We start from the raw sequence: 24804 nt of genomic DNA on the forward strand, positions 1-24804 counted from the left end.
GGATCAATCGTCCTGTCCCCTTAGCAGAAAGAGTTCTATTTTGGTTTCATCTGAACACATGACATTCTCCCAATCCTCTGCTGTATCATCCATGTATCCATTTTGGTATAAACTCAACTCGTCGTGTTTGGAGGAAAAAGAATACTGAGTTGCATCCCAAGAACACCATACCTACTGTGAAGCATAGTGGTGGAAACATCATGCTTTGGGGCTGTTTTTCTGCTAAGGGGATAGGACGATTGATCCGTGTTAAGGACAGAATGAATGGGGCCATGTATCGTGAGATTTTGAGCCAAAACCTCCTTCCATCAGTGAGAGCTTTGAATGGTTGACCAAATACTTATTTTCCACCATAATTTACAAATAAATTCTTAAAAATTCCTGCAATGTGAATTCCTGGATATTTTTTTCACATTCTGTCTCTCACAGTTGAAATGTACCTATGATGAAAATTACAGACCTCTGTCATCATTTTAAGTGGGAGAACTTGCACAATCGGTGGCTGACTAAATACCTTTTTGCCCCACTGTATGCATGCAGTTTACGCATACTGTTTAATATGTACACACATACTGTATGCACATATGCATACATTACACACATACTGTACACATATGCATACATTACACACATACTGTACACACACGCACACGCCTCAACTTGGCACCCATGCAGAGGAACAACATGTTTTCCATCAGTAAGGCTGATTTTTTGTTGTTGTTTTCACTTTCCTGGGTCTCCCAACGGGATGTGGCCAGAGATGGTTGAGTGCAGGACATCATGTTGGAGTCAAGTGCTGGTGGTCCTCTTTGTCGTTTCCTACTCGTTGTTCCAAAAGTTTAAAGGTCAGATATTGGACAGCCGTCGCCCCCGTGTGGCTCCTAGCGACGCACGCAACCTCGGCTCTCTGGCCCTGAGGACGATACGGTCAGTAAGTATGTATGCAAAAGGAAGGTTTGTGTATCGCTTGCATATTATCAAAAATCACTGACAAATCGACACTGTTGGTGCTAAAACAATGCCCATAATCAGTTAGTGGAAAACGTACGAATAAAAAAATAAAAAGTACTTTTATAACTTAAAGGCCTACTGAAACCCACTACTGCCGACCACGCAGTCTGATAGTTTATATATCAATGATGAAATATTGCAACACATGCCAATTTAGTTTACTAAATTGCAATTTTAAATTTCGCACAGAAGTATCATGCTAAAACGTTGCGGTATGATGGCATTTTGTTCCAGCACCGTTCACAGCTATAAGTCGTCTTTTTTCACCGCGTAATTCCACAGTATTATGGACATCTGTGTTGCTGAATTTTTTACAATTTGTTCAATGAATAATGGAGACGTCAAAGAAGAAAGCTGTAGGTGGGAAGCGGTGTATTGCGGCCGCCTTTAGCAACACAAACACAGCCGGTGTTTCATTGTTTACATTCCCGAAAGATGACGGTGAAGCTTTACTATGGAACAGAGATGTCAAGCGAACACAGTTGGATTGGACCGCACACACAAAGTACAGTGTGTTATGCAGCGATCATTTCGAAAGATCGTGTTTTGAAGAGGGTCCCTTGCGAAGGCCAGAGATGGGCATCGCCACCACCCGTCGACTGGTGCTGAAGAAAGGTGCGGGGCCGACCTTCAGGTTGTACAGGAAAAGACCATATAACCTCACTAAAACATTAGTAACACAATAAGCAGATAAGGTATTTTCCAGAATTATCCTAATAAATGTGTCTAATAACATCTGAATCGCTCCCACTGCCCTCGTCTTTTTTTTTTTTCTAGTCCTTCACTTTCACTTTCCTCATCCACGGATCTTTCATCCTTGCTCAAATTAATGGAAAAATCGTTGCTTTCTCGGTCCGAATCGCTCTCGCTGCTGGTGGCCATGATTGTAAACAATGTGGGGATGTGAGAAGCTCCACAACCCGTGACGTCACACGCACATCGTCTGCTACTTCCGGTACGGGCAAGGCTTTTTTATTAGCGATCAAAAGTTGCGAACTTTATCGTGGACGTTCTCTACTAAATCCTTTCAGCAAAAATATGGCAAAATGATCAGGTATGACACATAGAATGGACCTGCTATCCCCGTTTGAATAAGAAAATCTCATTTCAGTAGGTCTTTAACTTGGCAGTACGCATCCCTCCTGTAACCCTGGCCTAAGTCCTGGTACCTGTAATGTTCGTTGAAGTCCAGTCTGAAGCTGAGGAAACGAAGACTCTCGTCGGTGCTGGTGGTGAGGAGCACCAAGAACTGCTGGACTATACTCTGAGGACAAATTGAAGACGTGAAGGAGGACAAGGACAAGTGCAGCCATGCAGAGTCTGCTTGCGGGAGACGCTACCTGGTAGAAGTGTGTGAGGATGCGGACCTGCGAGCACATCTTTGGTATCGTTTTCTGAAACTCCCGAATCCTCGCCTTCTCCTCCTCTTCCTGTTTGGCCGTGACCCCCCACTGACCCTGGACCAGACACGTAAGTCAACTCCGACATTCATCTCCTCCTCAACTCTCTTACCTCCGCCTGGTTCTTCTCCTTCCTCGCCTCAAACTCCAGCTGCAGGGCGAGCTCCTCCAGTGCGGCGCGGTAAAGAGAGTCCTGAGCGTTCTGGAACTCGATGATTTGGTCAAAGATGGCTCTCAGCTGGTTCAAGAGGGACTACAAAAGAAAATTTTTTATTTTCTACAGACCGTGTGTGTGTAGGCCTGGGCCCATTACAAGTTTTGCGCCACGATATATTGACCTACAAATTATTGCCGATAAACAATATTATTGCTGTTAGTTTTTGAGACCAAATTAATTAGTGAGGTAATTAGAATACAAACCCCGTTTCCATAGGTAGGTAGGTAGGTCTTTATTGTCATTGCATAAGTACATTGAAACTTTGTTTTCAGTATGAGTTGGGAAATTGTGTTAGATGTAAATATAAACGGAATACAATGATTTGCAAATCATTTTCAACCCATATTCAGTTGAATATGCTACAAAGACAACATATTTGATGTTTAAACTGATAAAAAAAAAATTGGTGCAAATAATCATTAACTTTAGAATTTGATGCCAGCAACACGTGAAAAAGAAGTTTAGAAAGGTGGCAATAAATACTAATAAAGTTGAGGAATGCTCATCAAACACTTATTTTGAACATCCCACAGGTGAACAGGCTAATTGGTAACAAATGGGTGCCATGATTGGGTATAAAAGCAGCTTCCATGAAATGCTAAGTCTTTCACAAACAAGAATGGGGCGAGGGTCACCACTTTGTAAGCAAAAATTGTCAAACAGTTTTAGAACAACATTTCTCAACGAGCTATTGCAAGACATTTAGGGATTTTACCATCTAATGTCCGTAAAATCATTAAAAAGTTCAGAGAATTTGGAGAAATCACTGCACGTAAGCGATATTATGGACTTTTGATCCCGCAGGCGGTACTGCATCAAAAACCGACATCAGTGTGAACGATATCACCACATGGGCTCAGGAACATTTCATAAAACCACTGTCAGTAACTACAGTTGGTCGCTACATCTGTAAGTGCAAGTTAAAACTCTACTATGCAAAGCCAAACCTAATTATCAACAATATCCTGAAACGCCGCCGGCTTGGCTGGGCCGGAGCTCATCTAAGATGGACTGATGCAAAGTGGAAAAGTGTTCTGTGGTCTGACGAGTCCACATTTCAAATTATATTTGGAAACAGAGGACGTGGTATCCTCCGGAACAAAGAGGAAATTAACCATTTGGATTGTTATAGGCGCAAAGTTCAAAAGCCAGCATCTGTGATGGTATGGGGGTGTATTAGTGCCCAAGGCATGGGTAACTTACACATCTGTGAAGGCACCATTAATGCTGAATGGTCCATACAGGTTTTGGAGCAACATATGTTGTCATCCAAGCAACGTTATCATGGACGCCCCTGCTTATTTCAGCAAGACAAGTGTTACAACAGCGTGGCTTCATATAAAAAGAGTGCGGGTACATTCCTTGACCGCCTGCATTCCAGACCTGTCTCCCATCAAAAATGTGTGGCGCATTATGAAGCCTAAAATACGACAGCGGAGACCCGGACTGTTGAACGACTGAAGCTCTTCATAAAACAAGAATGGGAAAGAATTCCACTTTCAAAGCTTCAAAAAGTAGTTTCCTCAGTTCCCAAACGTTTATGGGGTGTTGTTAAAAGAAACGGTGATGTAACACAGTGGTGAACATGTCCTTTCCTAACTACTTTGGCACGTGTTGCAGCCATAAAATTCTAAGTTAATTATTATATGCAAAAAAAAATAAAGTTTATGAGTTTGAACATCAAATATGTTGTCTTTGACATTCAACTGAATATGGGTTGAAAAGGATTTGGAAATCATTGTATTCCGTTTATATTTACATCTAACACAAATTCCCAACTCATATGGAAACAGGGTTTGTACATAATACAGCAAGTACTCCCTTTCAAATGCAATACGCTTGTATTTCTCATACACTATATTGCCAAAAGTATTTGGCCACCTGCCTTGACTCACATATGAACTTCAGGTGCCATCCCATTCCTAACCCATAGGGTTCAATATAATGTTGGTCCGTCTTTTACAGCTATTACAGCTTCATCTCTTCTAGAAAGGCTCCCCAAAATGTTGCGGAGTGTGTTTATAGGAATTTTCCACCATTCTTCCAAAAGCGCATTGGTGAGGTCACACACACTGATGTTGGATGTTGGTCTCCATTGTAATTCATCCCAAATGTTTTTCTACTGGGTTCAGGTCAAGACTTTGTGCAGGCCAGTCAAGTTCATCCACACCAGACTCTTTCATCCATGTCTTTATGGACCTTGCTTTGTGGACTGGTGCACAGTCATATTGGAAAAGGAAGTGGCCCGCTCCAAACTGTTCCCAAAAGACTGGGAGCATGGAATTGTCCAAAATGTTTTGGTATCCTGTAGCATTCAAAGTTCCTTTCACTGGAAGTAAGGGGCCTAGCCCAACTCCTGAAAAACAACCCCACATCATAATTGCTCCTCCTCCAAATTTCACACCGTTCTCCTGGCAACCTCCAAAGCCAGACTCGTCCATCAGATTGCCAGATGGAAAATTGTGATTCATCACTCCAGAGAAGGCGTCTCCACTGCTCCAGAGTCCAGTGGCGACGTGCTTTACACCACTGCATCCCAAGCTTTGCATTGGACTTGGTGATGTATGGCTTAGATGCAGCTGCTCGGCCATAGAAACCCATTCCATGAAGCTCTCTGCGTACTGTACGTGGGCTAATTGGAAAGTCACATGAAGTTTGGAGATCTGTGGCAACTGACAGTGCAGAAAGTTAGCGACCTCTTTGCACTATGCGTTTCAGCATCCGCCGACCCTTCTCTGTCAGTTTACACGGCCTACCACTTGGTGGCTGAGTTGCTGTTGTTCCCAAACTCTTCCATTTTCTTGTAATAAAGCCGACAGTTGACTTTGTAATATTTAGGAGCATAGAAATTTCACGACTGGATTTGTTGCACAGCTGGCATCCTAGTTCCACACTGGAAATGACTGAGCTCCTGAGAGCGGCCCATTCTTTCATAAATGTTTGTAGAGACAGTCTCCATGCCTAAGTGCTTGATTTTATACACCTGTGGCCGGGCCAAGTGAGTAGGACACCTAATTCTGATTATTTGGATGGGTGACCAAATACTTTTGGCAATATAGTGTATTTTTCAAGTTTTGACACCATGACTGAACTAATAATTTACTTTAATGAAATATGTTTTAAACATTGTGCTTTTTTAGAGAGTTCAAAACAAAAAGGACAAACACACTTTTAATGACAAAATAAATAAATGCAGTGTGTTGGTGTCTTGCCAGATTTTGTAATTTGTTGGAATTCACAATTTGTATTCTTGCTTTAGTTGCATTTGCATTCAGAGAAGGAGCTACACTCCCATGTTTACATACTAGTTTCAAGCATTAATAACAACAAAATTGGATTGTTACGATCATACTCTGATCGTCAAAGATGTTTAATAATGTAGTCTTAGATATTTTTACCTGAATAAATGCTTCTGATATTCTGTACATTACATGTTGTGATAGCTAATAGTCTTCATATTCCTGCATGGCAATGTTTTAACTTTCTGTATTTATTAATTCAATGTAACATTAAGCCTGCTAATCATCCTGTATTAAGGACACCACCAAACAATTTACACAATATTCCGTTAACTTTGACAGCCCTACTTAAAAAAAAAATAAATAAAAAAAAAATATATATATATATATATATACACATATAAAAATGTAGCGCTTGAATAAAAATCAAAACCAAAAATCTATAAAAAGGTTCTGTCTCTGTTCAGAAGGGAGTGGGGGACCCTCAAATATAAACAACCAAAACAAAGTTTTTGGGACCAAAATGTTCACAGTTATTATTGTGGTGTTTAATGTGCTCAAGAAGTAATTATAGACACGCTAAAATCTTTTAACCAAGTGGTATTGTTTTAGCAACTAAAATAAATGGACACACAATATAGTTTCTTGGCAGAGGAAAAATGTAATATTGTTCTGGCTTCATAAGAGCCATATTATTTTTAGGTATTTAAATATGTATTTTCTTCCATTTTAACTTGTAATCATTTTAGGATGTTTTTTTTTTTAAATAACAATAAAAACAGAATCCGTGTCAGTCCGTTTCAGCTTGACATTACAGAGTTTATATTGATAAATTTGTCCAAAAACAGCACAGCCTTTATGTTTAATGTCAATACTGTATCTTACTTGTTTAGACCAGTGTTTTTCAACCAGTGTGCCGTGAGATATTGTTTGGTGTGCCGTGGGAGATTATGTATTTTCACCTAATTGGGTAAAAAATATTTTATGCAAACCAGTAATTATAATCCGCAAATGTGCTGTTGTTGAGTGTCTCTGCTGTCTAGAGCTCGGCGGAGTAACCGTGTAATACTCTTACATATCAGTAGGTGGCAGAAGGTAGCTAATTGCTTTGTAAAGTTGGGGACATGGTTTGTGTCCATCACAATATGCAGACGACAGCGGGAGCCAGCGTGCAGGTAAAAAGGTATCTAATGCATACTTGCCAACCCTCCCGGATTTTCCGGGAGACTCCCGCAATTCAGTGACTCTCCGAAAACCTCCCGGGACAGATTTTCTCCCGAAATCTCCCGAAATTCAGGCGGAGCTGGAAGCCATGCTCCCTCCAGCTCCATGAGAATCTGACTCAGCAATGTTGTGACCCTCTTAAACAGGACAATACTGCCATCTACTGTACATAGAATAGAATAGAATGTAAATATATTCTACATTTAAGTGCGGTAAAGGAACATGCATTAGAGAGTCTGTTCTGAAGCCCACAGTAAAGAGACGTAACTTCATCATGGCGCCTGGTTATTGACTCCAACCCAATATATTACACCGTCGACGAGCAAAATGAAGAAATACGCTTGCAAGTTCCAGAACGATTGGAAACAAGAATTTCAGTTTATCCAGAAGAGTTCGAAGGTATGTTGCCTGTAAATTTTGTAGAACAGACTTCTCCATTGAACACGGCGGCCTAACGGATATACTCAGCCATGAACGGCGAAGCACAAAGCGTCCGCAGCGCAGCATCGTTCACAACCCAGTATTATGGGCCACCTCGCAAAATGGAGACCCGATGGTGTAACTTATGCTGAGACAAAGATGGCTATGCTGATAGCTGGAAGCAACATCCCGTTCTCATTTGCGGATGTCAACAACAAATCCGTGATATATGTTCCCGGATTCGGAGATCGCTCGCCAGTACGCAAATGGCAGAACAAAGGTTAATCAAATAGTGAAAGGTAAGTGTTTTTTTTTGTTTTTTTTAGTAACCAGCAAGCACAGTATAGTTAGTAGAACAACTGTGTTTTTAATACTGTGTATTTGATAGGTGCCGTCAGAAATTCAACTCATTATTTTATTTATATATATAATGAAATAAATATATATAGCTAGAATTCACTTTAAGTCAAGCATTTCAGACATATATATATATATATAAATATATATGAAATACTCGAGTTGGTGAATTATACTCCTCCCCTCTTAACCACGCCCCCCACCCCAACAACGCCTCCTTCCCACCCCAGACCATGCCCCCCCACCTCCCGAAATCGGAGGTCTCAAGGTTGGCAAGTATGATCTAATGCAGGGGTCGGGAACCTTTTTGGCCGAGAGAGCCATGAAAGCCAAATATTATATGGCCCGTGAGAGCCATATAATATGTGTTAACACGGAATACAAATAAATAATAATAATAATGGCCAATTTGCGCCTACGGGCCCTCCGACCACCACCTATCATTCATTCATCATTCATTCACCAGTGTGAGTGTCACTGGGGGCAAGGGTGAAGTGTCCTGCCCAAGGACACAACGGCAGCGATTTGGATGTCAATAGGCGGGGAGCGAACCTGCAACCCTCAGGTTTCTGGCACGGCCGCTCTACCCAGTACGCCATGCCGCCCCAGAATGCATGCATTTTTAATTAATAATAACATTTTTAGAGTACATTAAGTCTCCTATTATTTTTAATATGATTTTTATTCTGAAGCTAACAGATAATAAATAAAACAATTCTTACCAATAATGCGACATCTTGAACAGGTGCGGTAGAAAATGGATGAATGGATTAAAATGCATGAGAATGTTTTATATTTTGAATGTTATTTTTAACACTGTGATTACCAGCAGAATTATTCATTAATTATAGTGTTAAGCATGCCAACTAAGATTTATCTGAGAGCCAGATGCAGTCATCAAAGAGCCACATCTGGCTCTAGAGCCATAGGTTCCGTACCCCTGATCTAATGCTTAAACCAAAAATAAACAAACGGTGAGTGATTAACGTGGACCCCGACTTAAACAAGTTGAAAAACTTATTCGGGTGTTACCATTTAGTGGTCAATTGTACGGAATATGTACTGTACTGTGCAATCTACTAATAAAAGTATCAATCAATCAATGCCGCTAAGAAAAGGTATTGAAGCTGAGGGCTGGCTATGCAAAATGAAACTAAAACTGAACTGGCTGCAAAGTAAACAAAAACAGGATGCTGGATGACAGCAAAGACTTAGAGCGTGTGGAGCATAGATGGCGTCCACAAAGTACATCCGTACATAACATGACAATCAACAATGTTCACACAAAGAAAAATAGCGTCCGCACAACTTGAATAGCTTTGATTGCTAAAACAACGATGAATAGCCGCTCAAAAAAGACATGAAACTGCTACAGATAAATACCAACAAAAGGGGAAAGGCCACTAAAATAGGAGTGCAAGACAAGAACTAAAACACTACACACAGGAAAACACAAAAAAACTCAATAAGTCACGGTGTCATGTGACAGGTCAGGACAGTAAAAGCCATAGTGATGCATGCTTTGTTATGGTTTGAATTCTTATCCAACAATTGCGTGAACAACTTTTTATTGTCAATATTGACTTCATTTTTTTTAATATTTTGTGCTGGTGGTGTGCCTCTGGATTTTTTCAATGAAAAAAATGTGCCTTGGCTCAAAAAAGGTTGCAAAACCCTGCTTTGGACAACAATGTGTTTGTACAAGTTTAAATTGGGGAATGACATTTCTCAACGTTTTCACATCAGCATTTAAGATAGCTAGCAAGCTAACGCTAGCTGGTCGCCATAATTTTATCGTGTTATCAATCGCAGTTTTTCGATCATTTTAATTTGATAGGGTAATACAGAGCTTATTACCGTTTATGTACATGTAGAACAAACGCACGCAGCTGCTGTAATGACCCATACACATGACGAGAGAATCGAGGCTGGCAAACTTACCAACTTCATTTTCATTTAAGTTGTCCGGTTAAAGGCCTACTGAAACCCACTACTACCGACCACGCAGTCTGATAGTTTATATATCAATGATGAAATATTAACATTGCAACACATGTCAATACGGCCTTTTTAGTTTACTAAATTGCAATTTTAAATTTCCCGCCAAGTGTCCTGTTGAGAACGTTGCGGTATGATGACGCGAGCGTTTGATGTCTCGGGTTGTAGCGGACATTATTTTCCAGCCCGATCCAAGCTATAAGTAGTCTGCTTTAATCGTATAATTACACAGTATTTTGGACATCTGTGTTGCTGAATCTTTTGCAATTTGTTCAATTAATAATGGAGAAGTCAAAGTAGAAAGATGGAGGTGGGAAACTTTTAGCCTTTAGCCACACAAACACAGCCGGTGTTTCCTTGTTTAAAATTCCCGAAGGTGAAACTTTACTATGGAACAGAGCGGTCAAGCGAACATGGATCCCGACTACATGCCAACCGGCAGTTTTTGGTGAATTGTGGTAATAAGTCGGCTCTTACCGGAGACATCAGCGGAGCTTCCGTCCTGCTGCAGCTGCGTGACTTCCCTCAGAGACTCTGGCGGTCAACACAGCCGTGGCCACACCCCTCCGACTTTCAGGTACTATTTAATCTCACTAAAACACTAGCAACACAATAGGCAGATAAGGGATTTTCCAGAATTATCCTAGTAAATGTGTCTAATAACATCGGAATCGCTCCCACTGCAATCACCTTTTTTTAATTTTAAATGTTTGTTTTTTTTCCTAGTCCTTCACTCTAAATTTCCTCATCCACAAATCTTTCATCCTCGCTCAAATTAATGGGGAAATTGGCGCTTCCTCGGTCCAAATAGCTCTAGCTGCTGCTGGCTATGATTGTAAACAATGTGAGGATGTGAGGAGCTCTACAACCCGTGACGTCACGCGCACATCGTATGAGACTTCCGGTAAAGGCAAGGCTTTTTTATTAGCGACCAAAAGTTGCCAACTTTATCGTCGATGTTCTCTACTAAATCCTTTCAGCAAAAATATGGCAATATCGCGAAATGATCGAGTATGACACATAGAATGGACCTGCTATCCCCGTTTAAATAAGAAAATCTCATTTCAGTAGCCCTTTAATTGACTTATCGAATATCGACCCAGGCCTGTGTGTGTATGTGTGTTTGTGTTACCCTGCTGTTATTGTCCAACAAGCATCTTGAGATGATGGTGTCCAGGAAGACTTCATGTGCAGCTATTATGTGGTCCAGGTCCTGCGCCTGCTGTACTTTGTTCCACAGCTCGTCCCAGGAACATTCCAGCACCTTCCACCCACACATAAAAGCAGATTTAGATATGACGCCGTTCCTTTTTAATAAACTGCCTCTAACAGAGTCTACATTGGTCCCCCGCTCATGTCCTGACCTCAAAGGTGATGTAATACTGCATCTGGTGGATGAAGTGGACCATCTCAGACGCCAGGATGTGACACTGATGCAGCACGCCCGACAGCTCTGGAAGGTAACCCGAGCACCCAAAGATCAACCTTGTACAAGATAAGTTACAGAAGTACCTCATCTTACTACCGAGCTTGTATATCAAAGCCGCCCCGCCCGTTGAAATGAATTGTAGTCAATTTAAGCCGTGCTTGACTCTCCACAAACATCTTAAATTGGATTAAAAATAATAATAATAATACTACAATATCATGTAGTACAAACAATTGCAGTAGTTTTAAAAACTCATGTAAAATGTATTGTTCTGCATTCAGACTTTTGTAGGTGTCTCCTACAGCAGTGGTCCCCAACCTTTTTGTATCCGCGGACCGGTCAACGCTTAATAATTTGTCCCGCGGCCCGGGTGGGGGGGTCCTTTTTTTTTTTTTTTCTCTTTGTCATGAAAAAGGGACGTTTTTGTCATGAAATAGGGAGGTTTTTGTGGTTGGTGCACTAATTGTAAGTGTATATTGTGTTTTTTAGGTTGATTTAATAAAAAAAAATTTTTTTTTTTTTTTAATAAAAATTAATAAAAAAATTCTTCTTCGGCCTGGTACCAATCAGGCCGCGGCCCGGTGGTTGGGGACCACTGTCCTACAGGATGCGTTCTTATTTAATTCTAGGAAAAATTACATCGAAGTTTATGTTTCACACTGACATATTTGAGTTGGGACCGGCACGGTCAGCGTTCACAACAAGCGGTTGCCGAAAGTATTTGGCCACCTGCCTTGACTCACATGAACTTAAGTGCCATCCCATTCCTAACCCACAGGGTTCAATATGATGTGGGTCCACTATTTTGCCGCTAGTACAGCTTCAACTCTTCTGGGAAGGCTGTCCACAAGGTTGTGGAGCGTCACACTCTGAGCGGAGTTTGGAGCGGGCGTCTTCCTCTTCCAACATAACTGTGCACCAGTGCACAAAACAAGGTCCATAAAGACATGGATGACAGAGTATGGTGTGGATGAACTTGACTGGCTTGCACAGAGTCCTGACCTAAACCGATAGAACACCTTTAGGATGAATTAGAATGGAGACTGAGAGCCAGGCCTTCTTGACCAACATCAGTGTGTGACCTCACCAATTTTCCCTCCAATTTTTCATACGTGTGGGCAAACACTAAAACTCCTTAAGCATTCAGTGCCGCACATGTGGGCGACGGCAGACGTGCACACTGTTATGCGCTTATCTTTGTATTAGATTTTGTGCGCGGCCTAGATTTGCCGTGCGCAGAGGATCGCGTGAGCAGTGTGCAATTGCACAGGAACGTTGGACCTCACCAATGCGTTTTTGGAAGAATGGTGAAAAATTCCTATGAACACACTCCGCAACCTTGTGAACAGCCTTCCCAGAAGAGTTGAAGCTGTAATAGCTTCAAAAGGTGGACTGACATCCTATTGAACCATATGGGTTAGGAATGGTAAACCACATTAAGAGGAGCCAGATGAGGTGGTTCGGGCATCTGGTCAGGATGTTACCCGAACGCCTCCCTAGGGAGGTGTTTCGGGCACGTCCAACCGGTAGGAGACCACGGGGAAGACCCAGGTTCACGTTGGGAAGACTAAGTCTCCCAGCTTGCCTGGGAATGCTTCAGGATCCCCCGAAAGTAGCAGGACGAAGTGGCAGGGGTGAGGGAAGTCTGGGCTTCCCTGCTTAGGCTGCTGCCCCCGCAACCCGACCTCGGATAATCGGAAGAAGATGGATGGATGTGTTAGGAATGGGGATGCACTTCAAGTTCATATGTGAGTCAAGGCAGGTGGCCAAATACTTTTGGCAATATAGTGTATGTGTGAGTATGCGTACCAAAGGTAAAACACAACCGTCCAGTTTATCGAGTCAGAAGTAAACAGCACAAAGTGAAACTTGTCCAAACATCTACAGCTTGTCAATATTTTCTTGGATAAAATAGTTTGGATGTTTGTGGCTGCAGCTTGTGTGATGCGGCTCAACAATGCTGCGCCGGGGCTGACAGGTAGGACATGTTTTTAATTGTCTTTTTCTCTGATTTGGTCTTCTGTGTCTTCTCCTTCGCACTAACTTTCCCAGTTCCCATGATTGGAGGTCAGGATTGTGTCCACAAATCTAAAGTTGCAGATACTAGTGTACCGTATTTTTCGGACTATAAGTCACAGTTTTTTTTCATAGTCTGGCCGGGGGTGCGACATATACTCCGGAGCGACTTATGTGTGAAATTATTAACACATTACCGTAAAATATCAAATAATATTTATCTAATTCGCGGAAGAGACAAAGAAAATATCAGCAATCGTCACACACACGTCAGCCAATAAGAATTTGGCAGGGATGGGTCAAGACAAAAGTGCATTGTGGGTCATGGAATGCTTACTGCTATATGCTACTGCCGTAACTATTAAAACGGATCATTTCATAAAAACTGAGAAGGGCTGAACAAAAATGGCACCAAAAAGAAATCATGTACTGCAGACTACAAGCTGGACGTAGTGAAATATGCAGCATAAAACGACAAGAGGAAGCGGCGCATACCTTTGGAGTTGGCAGAGTTGTTTAGAAGCGACATCGAGGAAGAAGATTTCATCGGGTTAATCGATCAGGAGTGACAGATTGTTTGGTAAACGTGTGGCATGTTCTATATCAGGGGTAGGGAACCTATGGCTCTAGAGCCAGATGTGGCTCTTTTGATGACTGCATCTGGCTCTCTGATAAATCTGAACTGAATAATTCCACTTGTAATCACAGTGTTAAAAATAATGTTCTAAATATAAAACATTCTCATGCATTTTTAATCCATCTATCCGTTTTCTACCGCACCTGTTCAAGAAGTTGCGTTAATGGTAAGAAGTTATTTATTTATTATTGGTTAGTGTGGGGCTTGGCCTCCTGGGGGTTCTTCAGACCCCCAAGCACCGACATGAGAGCCTGTTTCAGGGTTACAGTATTGTTTTATTTTCCAATAAGTCTCTCAGTTGCTTTCCAGCAATAGTATTTCCAGCCCCAACCCAGTCTCTCCTCCTGGCTGCTGCTTATAACAGAGCGACAGGTGATTAGATAACAAAGCCTAGGTGGGCCATCTACGCGCCTGTCGCTGCAGGCCCGCAGGCCACCCCCCTCCACAGTTAGCTTCAGAATAACAATGTTATTACAAAGAATAAGAGACCTATTATACTCTAGAAATGTTGGTCTTACTTAAAAATGCACGAAATATATTTTAAAATATTTGGCTTTTTGGCTCTCTCAGCCAAAAAGGTTCCCGACCCCTGTTCTATATGTTATAGTTATTTGAATGACTCTTACCATAATATGTTACATTAACATACCAGGCACCTTCTCAGTTGGTTATTTATGCATCATATAACGTACACTTATTCAGCCTGTTGTTCACTATTCTTTATTTATTTTAAATTGCCTTTCAAATTTCTATTCTTGGTGTTGGATTTTATCAAATAAATTTCCCCCAAAACTTAATACTCCCGTGCGACGTATATATGTTTTTTTCCTTCTTTATTATGCATTTTCGGCCGGTGCGACATATACCCCGAAGCGACTAATACTCCGAAAAATACGGTACTTCTAATATTTAACACGAGTGTGTTTACGCACCGGGCATATTTTGGAGCAGCTTGGCGCTACACATCTGCCCCTTCCAGATGTCCGTGAGGGTGTACTCCATCCTCTTGGCCCGCCACAGGAAATTAAATACTCGCAGGTAGTGGCCCATACATTCCCTGGTGAACACCTGTTATAAACACCTGTTATCCACATGCATGAGCTTAAAAGCGAGACACGACTTGTCCGACTGTGTGTTACCGTAGAAATGGGTCCATCCACGTGGTAATCCAGGCTGAATACATCCCAGCCAGTATCACCAGGAGACACCTGCAAGAAACCAAACTCCCTCATTTGTTGTTGTCACGCATTTGCACAAAGTTATGGGTTACCGGGGCGCACCTCAAGCAGTCGTACGTCCAAACGCTTGAGGATCTCCACGTTGTCATACTGGGCGTTGGTTGCTCGAACCGCCGTCTCTAGGATTCCCGTCAGGTTGTGTTGGTACAAAGTAGTGGCAGGTCTCGCAAGCTCCGGTCTATATAATAAGGACATTTCATTGTAGCGCTCCTTGTATTCATCAGAATGGTCAACAAGAGTGCCGTGTACTTGAGCAGGTCCATGAGGTGCCTGATGAAATCTCCCTGGCCCAGCAGTAGGTATCTCCTCATGGCCTGCAGATGCTCCAGCAGGAGGTAATTCCTGTTGAGGACGTCCAGCAGGTATTTACTGGTGTCAAAGTAGGCGGCGTCAATCTTTGCTTGAAACCCCCCCTCCAGGTCTGAGAGGAGTTCTGCTGCTACAGGAGAGAAGAAAAGAATTTTGTTTAAAAAAAACAAACAAAAAAAAAACACATCCAAACAGTGTAATCTGTGAATCAGATTGTTTCAAACACACATAACTCAGCAACACATTGGATAAACCTACACACAATCTACTGTGATCAACTGACCCTTTACAAAGATAGTAATGCCTCAAAGGAGTATTAATTAGTTGGCTTTCCATCCATCCATCCATTTTCTACCACTTATTCCCTTTGGGGTCGCTGGTGCCTATCTCAGCTACAATCGGGCAGAAGGCGGGGTACACCTTGGACAAGTTGCCACCGCATCGCAGGGCCAACACAGATAGACAGACAACATTCACACTCACAGTTACACACTAGGGCCAATTTCCACTTATTATTATTCAGTGCTCATTTGGTTTCTATGGCGCCACCGTGTGTCCAAACAATGATACAGCAGTCCGTTTAAATACCATAAAGTAGGGATGTTACTTTCAGCCTGAAAGTCAGGGCCAGCCATACTTGCCAACCTTGAGACCTCTGATTTCAGGAGGTGGGAGGTGGGGGGCGGAGGCGTGGTTGGGGGCGTGGTCGGGACGGGGGGCGTGGTTAAGAAGGGAGGAGTATATTTACATCTACAATTCACCAACTCGAGTATTTCATATTTCATATATATATATATATGTATGAAATACTTGACTTTCAGTGAATTATAGCTATATATATTTATTATATTAGAGACGGCGTGGCGCAGTGGCCGTGCGCAACCCGAGGGTCCCTGGTTCAATCCCCACCTAGTACCAACCTCTGCACGTCCGTTGTGTCCTGAGCAAGACACGTTCACCCTTGCTCCTGATGGGTGCTGGTTAGCGCCTTGCATGGCAGCTCCCTCAATCAGTGTGAATGTGTGTGTGAATGGGTAAATGTGGAAGTAGTGTCAAAGCGCTTTGAGTACCTTGAAGGTAGAAAAGCGCTATACAAGTACAACAGTCTCGAGGAAAATCCGGGAGGGCTGGCAAATATGGGGCCAGCAAGGCCTTCTCTGCTGGCCTAACATAACCACAAATCATGATCATAGTTAAAAGATAAAAGTAATTTTTTATTTGCCTCCCCTAAATATCTAAAATCATTCATATTCTTTTCATGTCATATTATGCTCTTTCCAGTGCTGTTGTTTTTAGGCTAGAGTTTGTATCCAATCAGAATTCAGCCAGCTTATGTTGCTATGCTGTACGAAATCTGCCCGGGGCCTTCAGTATCCACAATGCAGGCATTTCTGAACTGTTAAGTGAACGGACACATACAGTTGATAGACAATTACCATAGCCAATCAGATCACGAGTTGTTGTCAGTAAGGCCTTCTATCTGGCCTTACGCTGTGATTGGATACTCACTTGGGAGTCCCAAGTGAGAATCCAATCATAAGTTGCGAAAACAGGAAGTGGCACCGGAGCCATACGAGCCATGGAAAGCCACAGAAAACTCAACTGTACTCACAAAGAGCGCAAAATGTTGAGTACGTGGCAGATATGGGGGACGGCGTGGCGCAGTGGGAGAATGGCCGTGCGTAACCCGAGGGTCCCTGGTTCAATCCCCACCTAGTACCAACCTCGTCACATCCGTTGTGTCCTTGAGCAAAACACTTCACCCTTGCTCCTGATGGGTGCTGGTTAGCGCCTTGCATGGCAGCTCCCTCCATCAGTGTGTGAATGGGTAAATGTGGAAGTAGTGTCAAAGCGCTTTGAGTACCTTGAAGGTAGAAAAGCGCTATACAAGTACAACCCATTTATCATTTATTTATATATATTTGCAAGTCAATTTTCAAGAAGGATACTTAAGAAAAACTACATCTTGTGAGACAAAGTCGGCCGACACCGGAAGCTATCACGGCGGTGAAATAGTTTGCCCGCCACTTTCACACGAATCAACCGACTACGACCTGAACGGCTTATACGGCGTCGAATGGGTGCAAGAAATTGTGAGTTCAAATGTATTTATTCTTAATTTTTTCATGTTTCATTTGTTTTATACAATGTTTTAAATTTTGAGAGTACCACTTAACATATGTTTTACTTGCTGAAGCGGGTTTATTGAATGTCAATTGCAAAGAAAAATAGACCGTTTTGTACACTGTTGAGGGGTTCAATGCTCAGTAGTGCTCAAGTGTGTTTCTGCATACTATCTCCAGCCGTGTCCAAATAAATTACGGTGTTTTGAGAGGTGAAGTCGGACTAAGTAGGACGTCACTGAAGGCCTAGGTGAGAAACGCATGGCCCGTCACTGCTTTCAGGGAATAATGCTGACAATTCTGACACAGATCATTCATGAGTGAGAGGGGGCCGACACCAATACTGATCATATGTATTAAGTGTACGATTTTGAGAAAAAAATTCAATTGCAATTTCCCTCCAAATTTGCAACTGCGATTCAATTTGCTAATTTTATATTTCATACCTAAAAACGCGAAAATAACGAATGACCATAAAACATGTTACTTTTATACCAGACTGTCATTTAACACAGTGGTTCTCAACCTTTTTTCAGTGATGTACCCCCTGTGAACAGTTTTTTAATTCAAGTACCCCCTAATCAGAGCAAAGCATTTTTGGTTGAAAAAAAGAGATAAAGAAGTAAAATACAGCACTATGTCATCAGTTTCTGATTTATTACATTATTTAACAGTGCAAAATATTGCTCATTTGTAGCGGTCTTTCTTGAACTATTGTTGAAAAATAAACAAGTGATTAAATTATAAATAAAGATTTCTAAACATAGAAGTAATCATCAACTTAAAGTGCCCTCTTTGGGGATTGTAATAGAGATCCATCTGGATTCATGAACTTAATTCTAAACATTTCTTCACAAAAAAAGAAATCTTTAACATCAATATTTATGGAACATGTCCACAAAAAATACCGCTGTCAACACTGAATATTGCATTGTTGCATTTCTTTTCACAGTTTATGAACTTACATTCATATTTTGTTGAAGTATTATTCAATAAATATATTTATAAAGGATTTTTGAATTGTTGCTATTTTGAGAATATTTTTAAAAAATCTCATGTACCCTTTGGCATACCTTCAAGTACCCCCAGAGGTACGAGTACCCCCTTTTGAGAGCCACTGATTTAACATATTCTTGTCTCAAAGTGCCACACATTGGAGCAATATGTAATCTGCTTAAAAAATGATTTGGCTTTAGGCAGACAGACTCAGAGTTTGTGTCTACATTATGCTCTTAAAATGAAAAAGTAATCGATTTAAAACTATGCTCTGTTTATATTGTAATGTGATAATAACACATAATATTAATGCAAGTAACGACTGTCATGTTTACCACTGTGTTACCTTACATAAATCAAAAACAAAATGGACTAGTAATTTCTGTAAGCAACAATTTGGTGGTAGCGGGGTGTATAATGTAGCCCGGATTTAGGGATGCATGGGAATCTGGGTATTTGTTCTGTTGTGTTTATGTTGTGTTACAGTGCGGATGTTCTCCCAAAATGTGTTTGTCATTCATGTTTGGTGTGGGTTCACAGTGTGGCGCATATTAGTAAGAGTGTTAAAGTTGTTTATATCACAACCCTCAGTGTAACCTGTATGGCTGTTGATCAAGTATGCCTTGCAGTCACTTGAGCGTGGTAACGGCAACCGCATATTACATGTGACCGGCCGCCACTCAGTTAGCATGGTATGAAGGCGCACGCGACGACATGTTCTAGAGAGCGTTAAGGTTATTGTCATCACGACACGCCCTCAACATTGTTGTCCGGATGGAAATCTGAGAATATTATCCTCAAGAGATTTCAGGAAAGGGCATTGAAATCCAGAAAACTCCCGTAAAAATGGAGGGGTCGGCTAGTATGCAGCTGAGCCACATCAGAGTGATCAAAGAGCTGCATGCGGCTCCGGAGCCGCGCGTTGCCGACCTCTGATCTACAGAGATACAAATAATTGCTATTGCAACATTCAGTAGACACATGTAGAAGAGCTGTTTCTTTCATTCAAAATTTTCAGGTTAATTTGTATACTTGGCAAACTTATCCCGCGGGCCGGATAAAACCTATTCGCGGGCCGGACCGTACGTTTGACACCCCTGCTTTAAATGCATGTAATATTCATAAAAAGTCATAAAAGAAATAGCGTCCCTACTTTGCGTAAATTCATCAACACTATCTAGTGTGTGGACAACCCTTCAAGACAGACGGTAAAAGCTGCAAATCAAAGTGTTCAGAAAAAGATCAAGAGATGACACGATTCTTAGCTTGATGTGCCTTCTTTCTCCTCGTTGAAAGTCAAGACAAGGCCAGCGAGCGGGGAAAAAGCATTGATCACTAACAGCCTGTGTCAATACGACAATATCTAAAAACAGCTCCTACCATCTTTGGGTGTGTCTGCAGACTTGGATGCTGGCGTGATTTTGCCTGGTGGCGTTCTGTCATGGCACACCTGGTGCAGGAAGTTGATGGATTTACCAATCAGCAGAACCTGAAAGGGGAGCCGATGGAGCAACATAAGTGCCAAATCAGGGATGGTACAGATTCTTGATTTTATTATAGCCTATAAAATGTATTATTAGGCTGTCAAGATGAGTTCCCCATTAGCATTATTATTTTTATTAAGGAGGTTAATGCAATTAATGCTTACAAAGAATGCAACAAGCACAATAATGACAAAAATGTATTATTGAATAACAATGAATGGGCATTATTCTATTGTGATGAATCATTTTCATTGTTTGACAGCCCTCTATTAATATTTGTATGAGTTTGTACCTTGCGAGCCTGGTCCATGGTGATGAACGAAGGGATCATCGACTTCCTGAGAGAATACTTGTCATGCCACAGGCGGTCAGTCTTCACGTTTGGATCCGATGCTACAAAGAACTACAAACAAGTATTGTATTAATATAGCCACAAGTGATGAATTCACCAGGTGTGTCCAAAGTCCTGCCCGGAAGACATTTAGGGCCCGCAGTTAATTGTTTTTTGTTTTTCTTGACCTACATCATATTTTTTTTTCCATCCATACATCCATTTTCTACTGCTTATTCCCTTTTGGGGTCGCTGGCGCCTATCTCAGCTACAATCGGGCAGAAGGCAGGGTACACCCTGGACAAGTCGCCACCTCATCACAGGGCCAACACAGATAGACAGACAACATTCACACTTACATTCACACACTAGGGCCAATTTTTAGTGTTGCCAATCAACCTATCCCCAGGTGCATGTCTTTGGAAGTGGAAGGAAGCCGGAGTACCCGGAAGGAACTCACGCAGTCACGGGGAGAACATGCAAACTCCACACAAATTGATCCCGAGCCCAGGATTGAACCCAGGACTGCAGGACCTTTGTATTGTGAGGCAGACGCACTAACCCCTCTCCCAACGTGAAGCATTTTTTTTTTTTAAATAACATAATTCAACAAAGAATGATTAGGGACACAATAAAAGTATGAATAAATTAAATAAAAAAATATTAGCCTGGATTTGGATATTTAGATATAATTTAAATACTATAGCAAATTAGGTGTCTGCTTTTTGCAGATGATGTGGTCCTGATGGCTTCATCTGGCCAGGATCTTCAGCTCTCACTGGATCAGTTTGCAGCCGAGCGTGAAGCGACTGGGATGAGAATCAGCACCGCCAAGTCCGAGTCCATGTTTCTCGCCCGGAAAAGGGTGGAGTGCCATCTCCGGGTTGGGGAGGAGACCCTGCCCCAAGTGGAGGAGTTCAAGTACCTCGGAGTCTTGTTCACGAGTGAGGGAAGAGTGGATCGTGAGATCGACAGGCGGATCGGATCGGTGCAGCGTCTTCAGTAATGCGGACGCTGTATCGATCTGTTGTGGTGAAGAAGGAGCTGAGCCGGAAGGCAAAGCTTTCAATTTACCGATCTATCTACGTTCCCATCCTCACCTATGGTCATGAACTTTGAGTTATGACCGAAAGGACAAGATCACGAGTCCAAGCGGCCGAAATAAATTTCCTCCGCCCGGTGGCGGGGCTCTCCCTTAGAGATAGGGTGAGAAGCTCTGCCATCCGGGAGGAACTCAAAGTAAAGCCGCTGCTCCTTCACATGGAAAGGAGCCAGATGAAGTGGTTCGGGCATCTGGTCAGGATGCCATCTCAACACCTCCCTGACCGGTAGGAGGCCACGGGGGAGACCCAGGACACGTTGGGAAGACCATGTCTCCCGGCTGGCCTGGGAACGCCTTTGGATCTCCCGGGAAGGGCTGGATGAAGTGGCTGGGAAGAGCAAAGTATCGGCTTCCCTGCTTAGGGTGCACCCCCGCGACCCGACCTCAGATAAGCGGAAGAAGATGGATGATAGACTATAGCAAATTAAACAACTTTTGGAAAAGAAATGTAATTTAAAAAACAAAAATGCATTGATTTATAAAGATTCCAATTTACAAGGTATGCATGTGTTTAAAAAAAAAAAAAAAAAACTATTTGCATTATGGCCATCAGCGAAGAAAATCTATAAATTAGCCGCACTGTTTTATAATTGGCAGGGTTCAAAGCGCAGGAAAAAAGTTGCGGCTTAAAGTATAGAATTCCTGGTAATTGTGCCTCCCTGAGCGTGCATCTCTTCTGAAAGAATATTTCACGCGAATACCATTTTTACTTACGTAAACATTGGGACACAGCTGTGATAAACATCAGCAGGGCTCGGCAGCTCATCAGCCTATCGCTAATTGGTTAAAAAAGGCAAATATCAGCCCCCGATTAGGGGGACATCGGGATATCTCTGAATATAAAGTGGGGCGGGATGGCGTAGTGGGTAGAGCAGCCGTGCCAGCAACCTGAGGGTTGCAGGTTTGCTCCCGGTCTCTTGACATCCAAATAGCTGCCGTTGTGTCCTTGGGCAGGACACTTCACCCTTGCCCCTGGTGCCACTCACACTGGTGAATGAATGAGGTGGTAATCGGAGGGGCCGTAGGCGCAAACTGGCAGCCTCGCTTCCGTCAGTCTACCCCAGGGCAACTGTGGCTACAGATGTAGCTTACCACCACCAGCTAAATGGTAAATGGGTTATACTCGTATAGCGCTTTTCTACCTTTTTAAGGAACTCAAAGCACTTTGACACTATTTCTACATTCACCCATTCACACACTGATGGAGGGAGCTGCCATGCAAGGCGCTAACCAGGACCCATCAGGAGCAAGGGTGGAGTGTCTTGCTCAAGGACACAACGGACGTGACTAGGATGGTAGAAGGTGGGGATTGAACCAGTAACCCTCAGATTGCTGGCATCACCACTCTCCAAACTTTGCCACGCCATCCCCAGGTGTGAATGAATGATGGGTTCTCACTTCTCTGTGAGGGCTTTGAGTATCAAAAAATAAAAAAGCGCAATATAAAATCTAATCCATTATTGTTATTATTACAAAGTGAATAATTTCAAAGTTGCCAATGGTGGTAAAAGTTTGGACACCCCGTGAAAACACATTTTAAGATGCTAGCCAAGGGATGTGTTTGTACCTCGTGGTAAGTGTCCTCAAGTTCTCCATCATAGATCCAGCGATACAAGAAGTTCAGAATGGGGTGTGATACCAGGCTGAGGATGTGTTGCACCAGCGCCCTCATTTGTGGGTCTCCTGTTTTCCCGTAGGCGTGGACAGCTGAGGCCAGCTCGCCACCCTTCCGGCCTGACGACAACACAATGACAACTTGCATATGAAAGGTCTCAAATTGGCCGCTCACTGCGCGGCTCCAACGTACCTTGGCAGAAGTCGACAAGGGCGGCCAGCATTTTGAGCCGCACTTTGGGGTCAAAAATCCAAACGAGGAGTCTTCTGAGAGTTAACGCGTTCTCTGTGCACATGTTGACACCTTGGTCATCTTCAACCTGCAACTACAACGTGCACGCATGTGAGTACCTACAACCAGGGGACCAAAAAAATCAGCATTCATACCTGAGAGTGGAGGACGGAAAGGAGCCGATAGTACTCTTTTAGCTCCTGGTGGAGCGATGCACAGAAGCTCTGCACCGGAGGAGAAAGAACGCGAATAACTGTATTAGTGGAAAGACGCCATCAACTTAAGGTCAAATACAAACCCCATTTCCATAAGATTTGGGAAATTGTGTTAGATGTAAATATAAACGGAATACAATGATTTGCAAATCATTTTCAACCCATATTCAGTTGAATGCACTACAAAGACAAAATATTTGATGTTCAAACTCATAAACTTTATTTTTTTTTGCAAATAATAATTAACTTAAAATTTCATGGCTGCAACATGTGCCAAAGTAGTTGGGAAAGGGCATGTTCACCACTGTGTTACATCAACTTTTCTTTTAACAACACTCAATAAACGTTTGGGAACTGAGGAAACTAATTGTTGAAGCTTTGAAAGTGGAATTCTTTCCCATTCTTGTTTTATGTAGAGCTTCAGTCGTTCAACAGTCCGGGGTCTCTGCTGTCGTATTTTACGCTTCATAATGCGCCACACATTTTCGATGGGAGACAGGTATGGACTGCAGGCGGGCTACTTGGTTTCCGGCCATGCCGCTTACGTGGAGTGATTTCTCCAGATTCTCTGAACCTTTTGATGATATTATGGACCGTAGATGTTGAAATCCCTAAAGTTCTTGCAATTGCAGATTGAGAAACGTTGTTCTTAAAATGTTTGACTATTTGCTCACGCAGTTGTGGACAAAGGAGTGTACCTCACCCCATCCTTTCTTGTGAAAGACTGAGCATTATTTGGGAAGCTGTTTATATACCCAATCATGGCACCCACCTGTTCCCAATTAGCCTGCACACCTGTGGGATGTTCCAAATAAGTGTTTGATGAGCATTCCTCAACTTTATCAGTATTTATTGCCACATTTCCCAACTTCTTTGTCACGTGTTGCTGGCCTCAAATTCTAAAGATAATAATTATTTGTTTTATTTGTTCAGTTTGAACATCAAATATCTTGTCTTTGTAGTGCATTCAACTGAATATGGGTTGAAAATGATTTGAAAATCTTGAATTCCGTTTATATTTACATCTAACACAATTTCCCAACTCATATGGAAACGGGGTTTGTAATTCACACACACACCTGTCCAACCAGTCCGAAGGCCCGATCCAGGCTCCTGGCGTCTGTGTACTTTCTGACTTTATTGTGCAGCCAGCCGAGCTCAGCTAATCTGCTGCTGATGTCCCGCAGGGATTTGTTCACCACCACCTGATGA

At 42.3% G+C, this 24804-nt stretch overlaps 1 protein-coding gene across 2 annotated transcripts in view; it reads right to left on the reverse strand.

Annotated features, from left to right (window-relative positions):
• Positions 1-412: 412 nt before the first annotated feature.
• tubgcp3 (tubulin gamma complex component 3) overlaps positions 413-24804 on the reverse strand; it is a 35292-nt gene continuing 10900 nt past the window's right edge. For both annotated transcript variants that reach the window (XM_061889130.1, XM_061889129.1), the window contains 16 exons: positions 24672-24797; positions 23533-23601; positions 23339-23471; positions 23099-23265; positions 20391-20501; positions 19995-20103; positions 15436-15625; positions 15229-15364; positions 15088-15156; positions 14881-15016; positions 11231-11319; positions 10999-11130; positions 2524-2664; positions 2352-2468; positions 2181-2275; positions 413-913 (listed from right to left, as the gene is read on the reverse strand). In XM_061889130.1, the coding sequence (XP_061745114.1) occupies positions 847-913; positions 2181-2275; positions 2352-2468; positions 2524-2664; positions 10999-11130; positions 11231-11319; positions 14881-15016; positions 15088-15156; positions 15229-15364; positions 15436-15625; positions 19995-20103; positions 20391-20501; positions 23099-23265; positions 23339-23471; positions 23533-23601; positions 24672-24797 (1887 nt within the window). In that variant the 3' untranslated portion in view covers positions 413-846. The remainder of the gene's footprint in view (positions 914-2180; positions 2276-2351; positions 2469-2523; positions 2665-10998; positions 11131-11230; positions 11320-14880; positions 15017-15087; positions 15157-15228; positions 15365-15435; positions 15626-19994; positions 20104-20390; positions 20502-23098; positions 23266-23338; positions 23472-23532; positions 23602-24671; positions 24798-24804) is intronic.

The sequence above is a fragment of the Nerophis ophidion genome, linkage group LG27, assembly GCF_033978795.1.
Source record: "Nerophis ophidion isolate RoL-2023_Sa linkage group LG27, RoL_Noph_v1.0, whole genome shotgun sequence".
Taxonomy (NCBI): domain Eukaryota; kingdom Metazoa; phylum Chordata; class Actinopteri; order Syngnathiformes; family Syngnathidae; genus Nerophis; species Nerophis ophidion.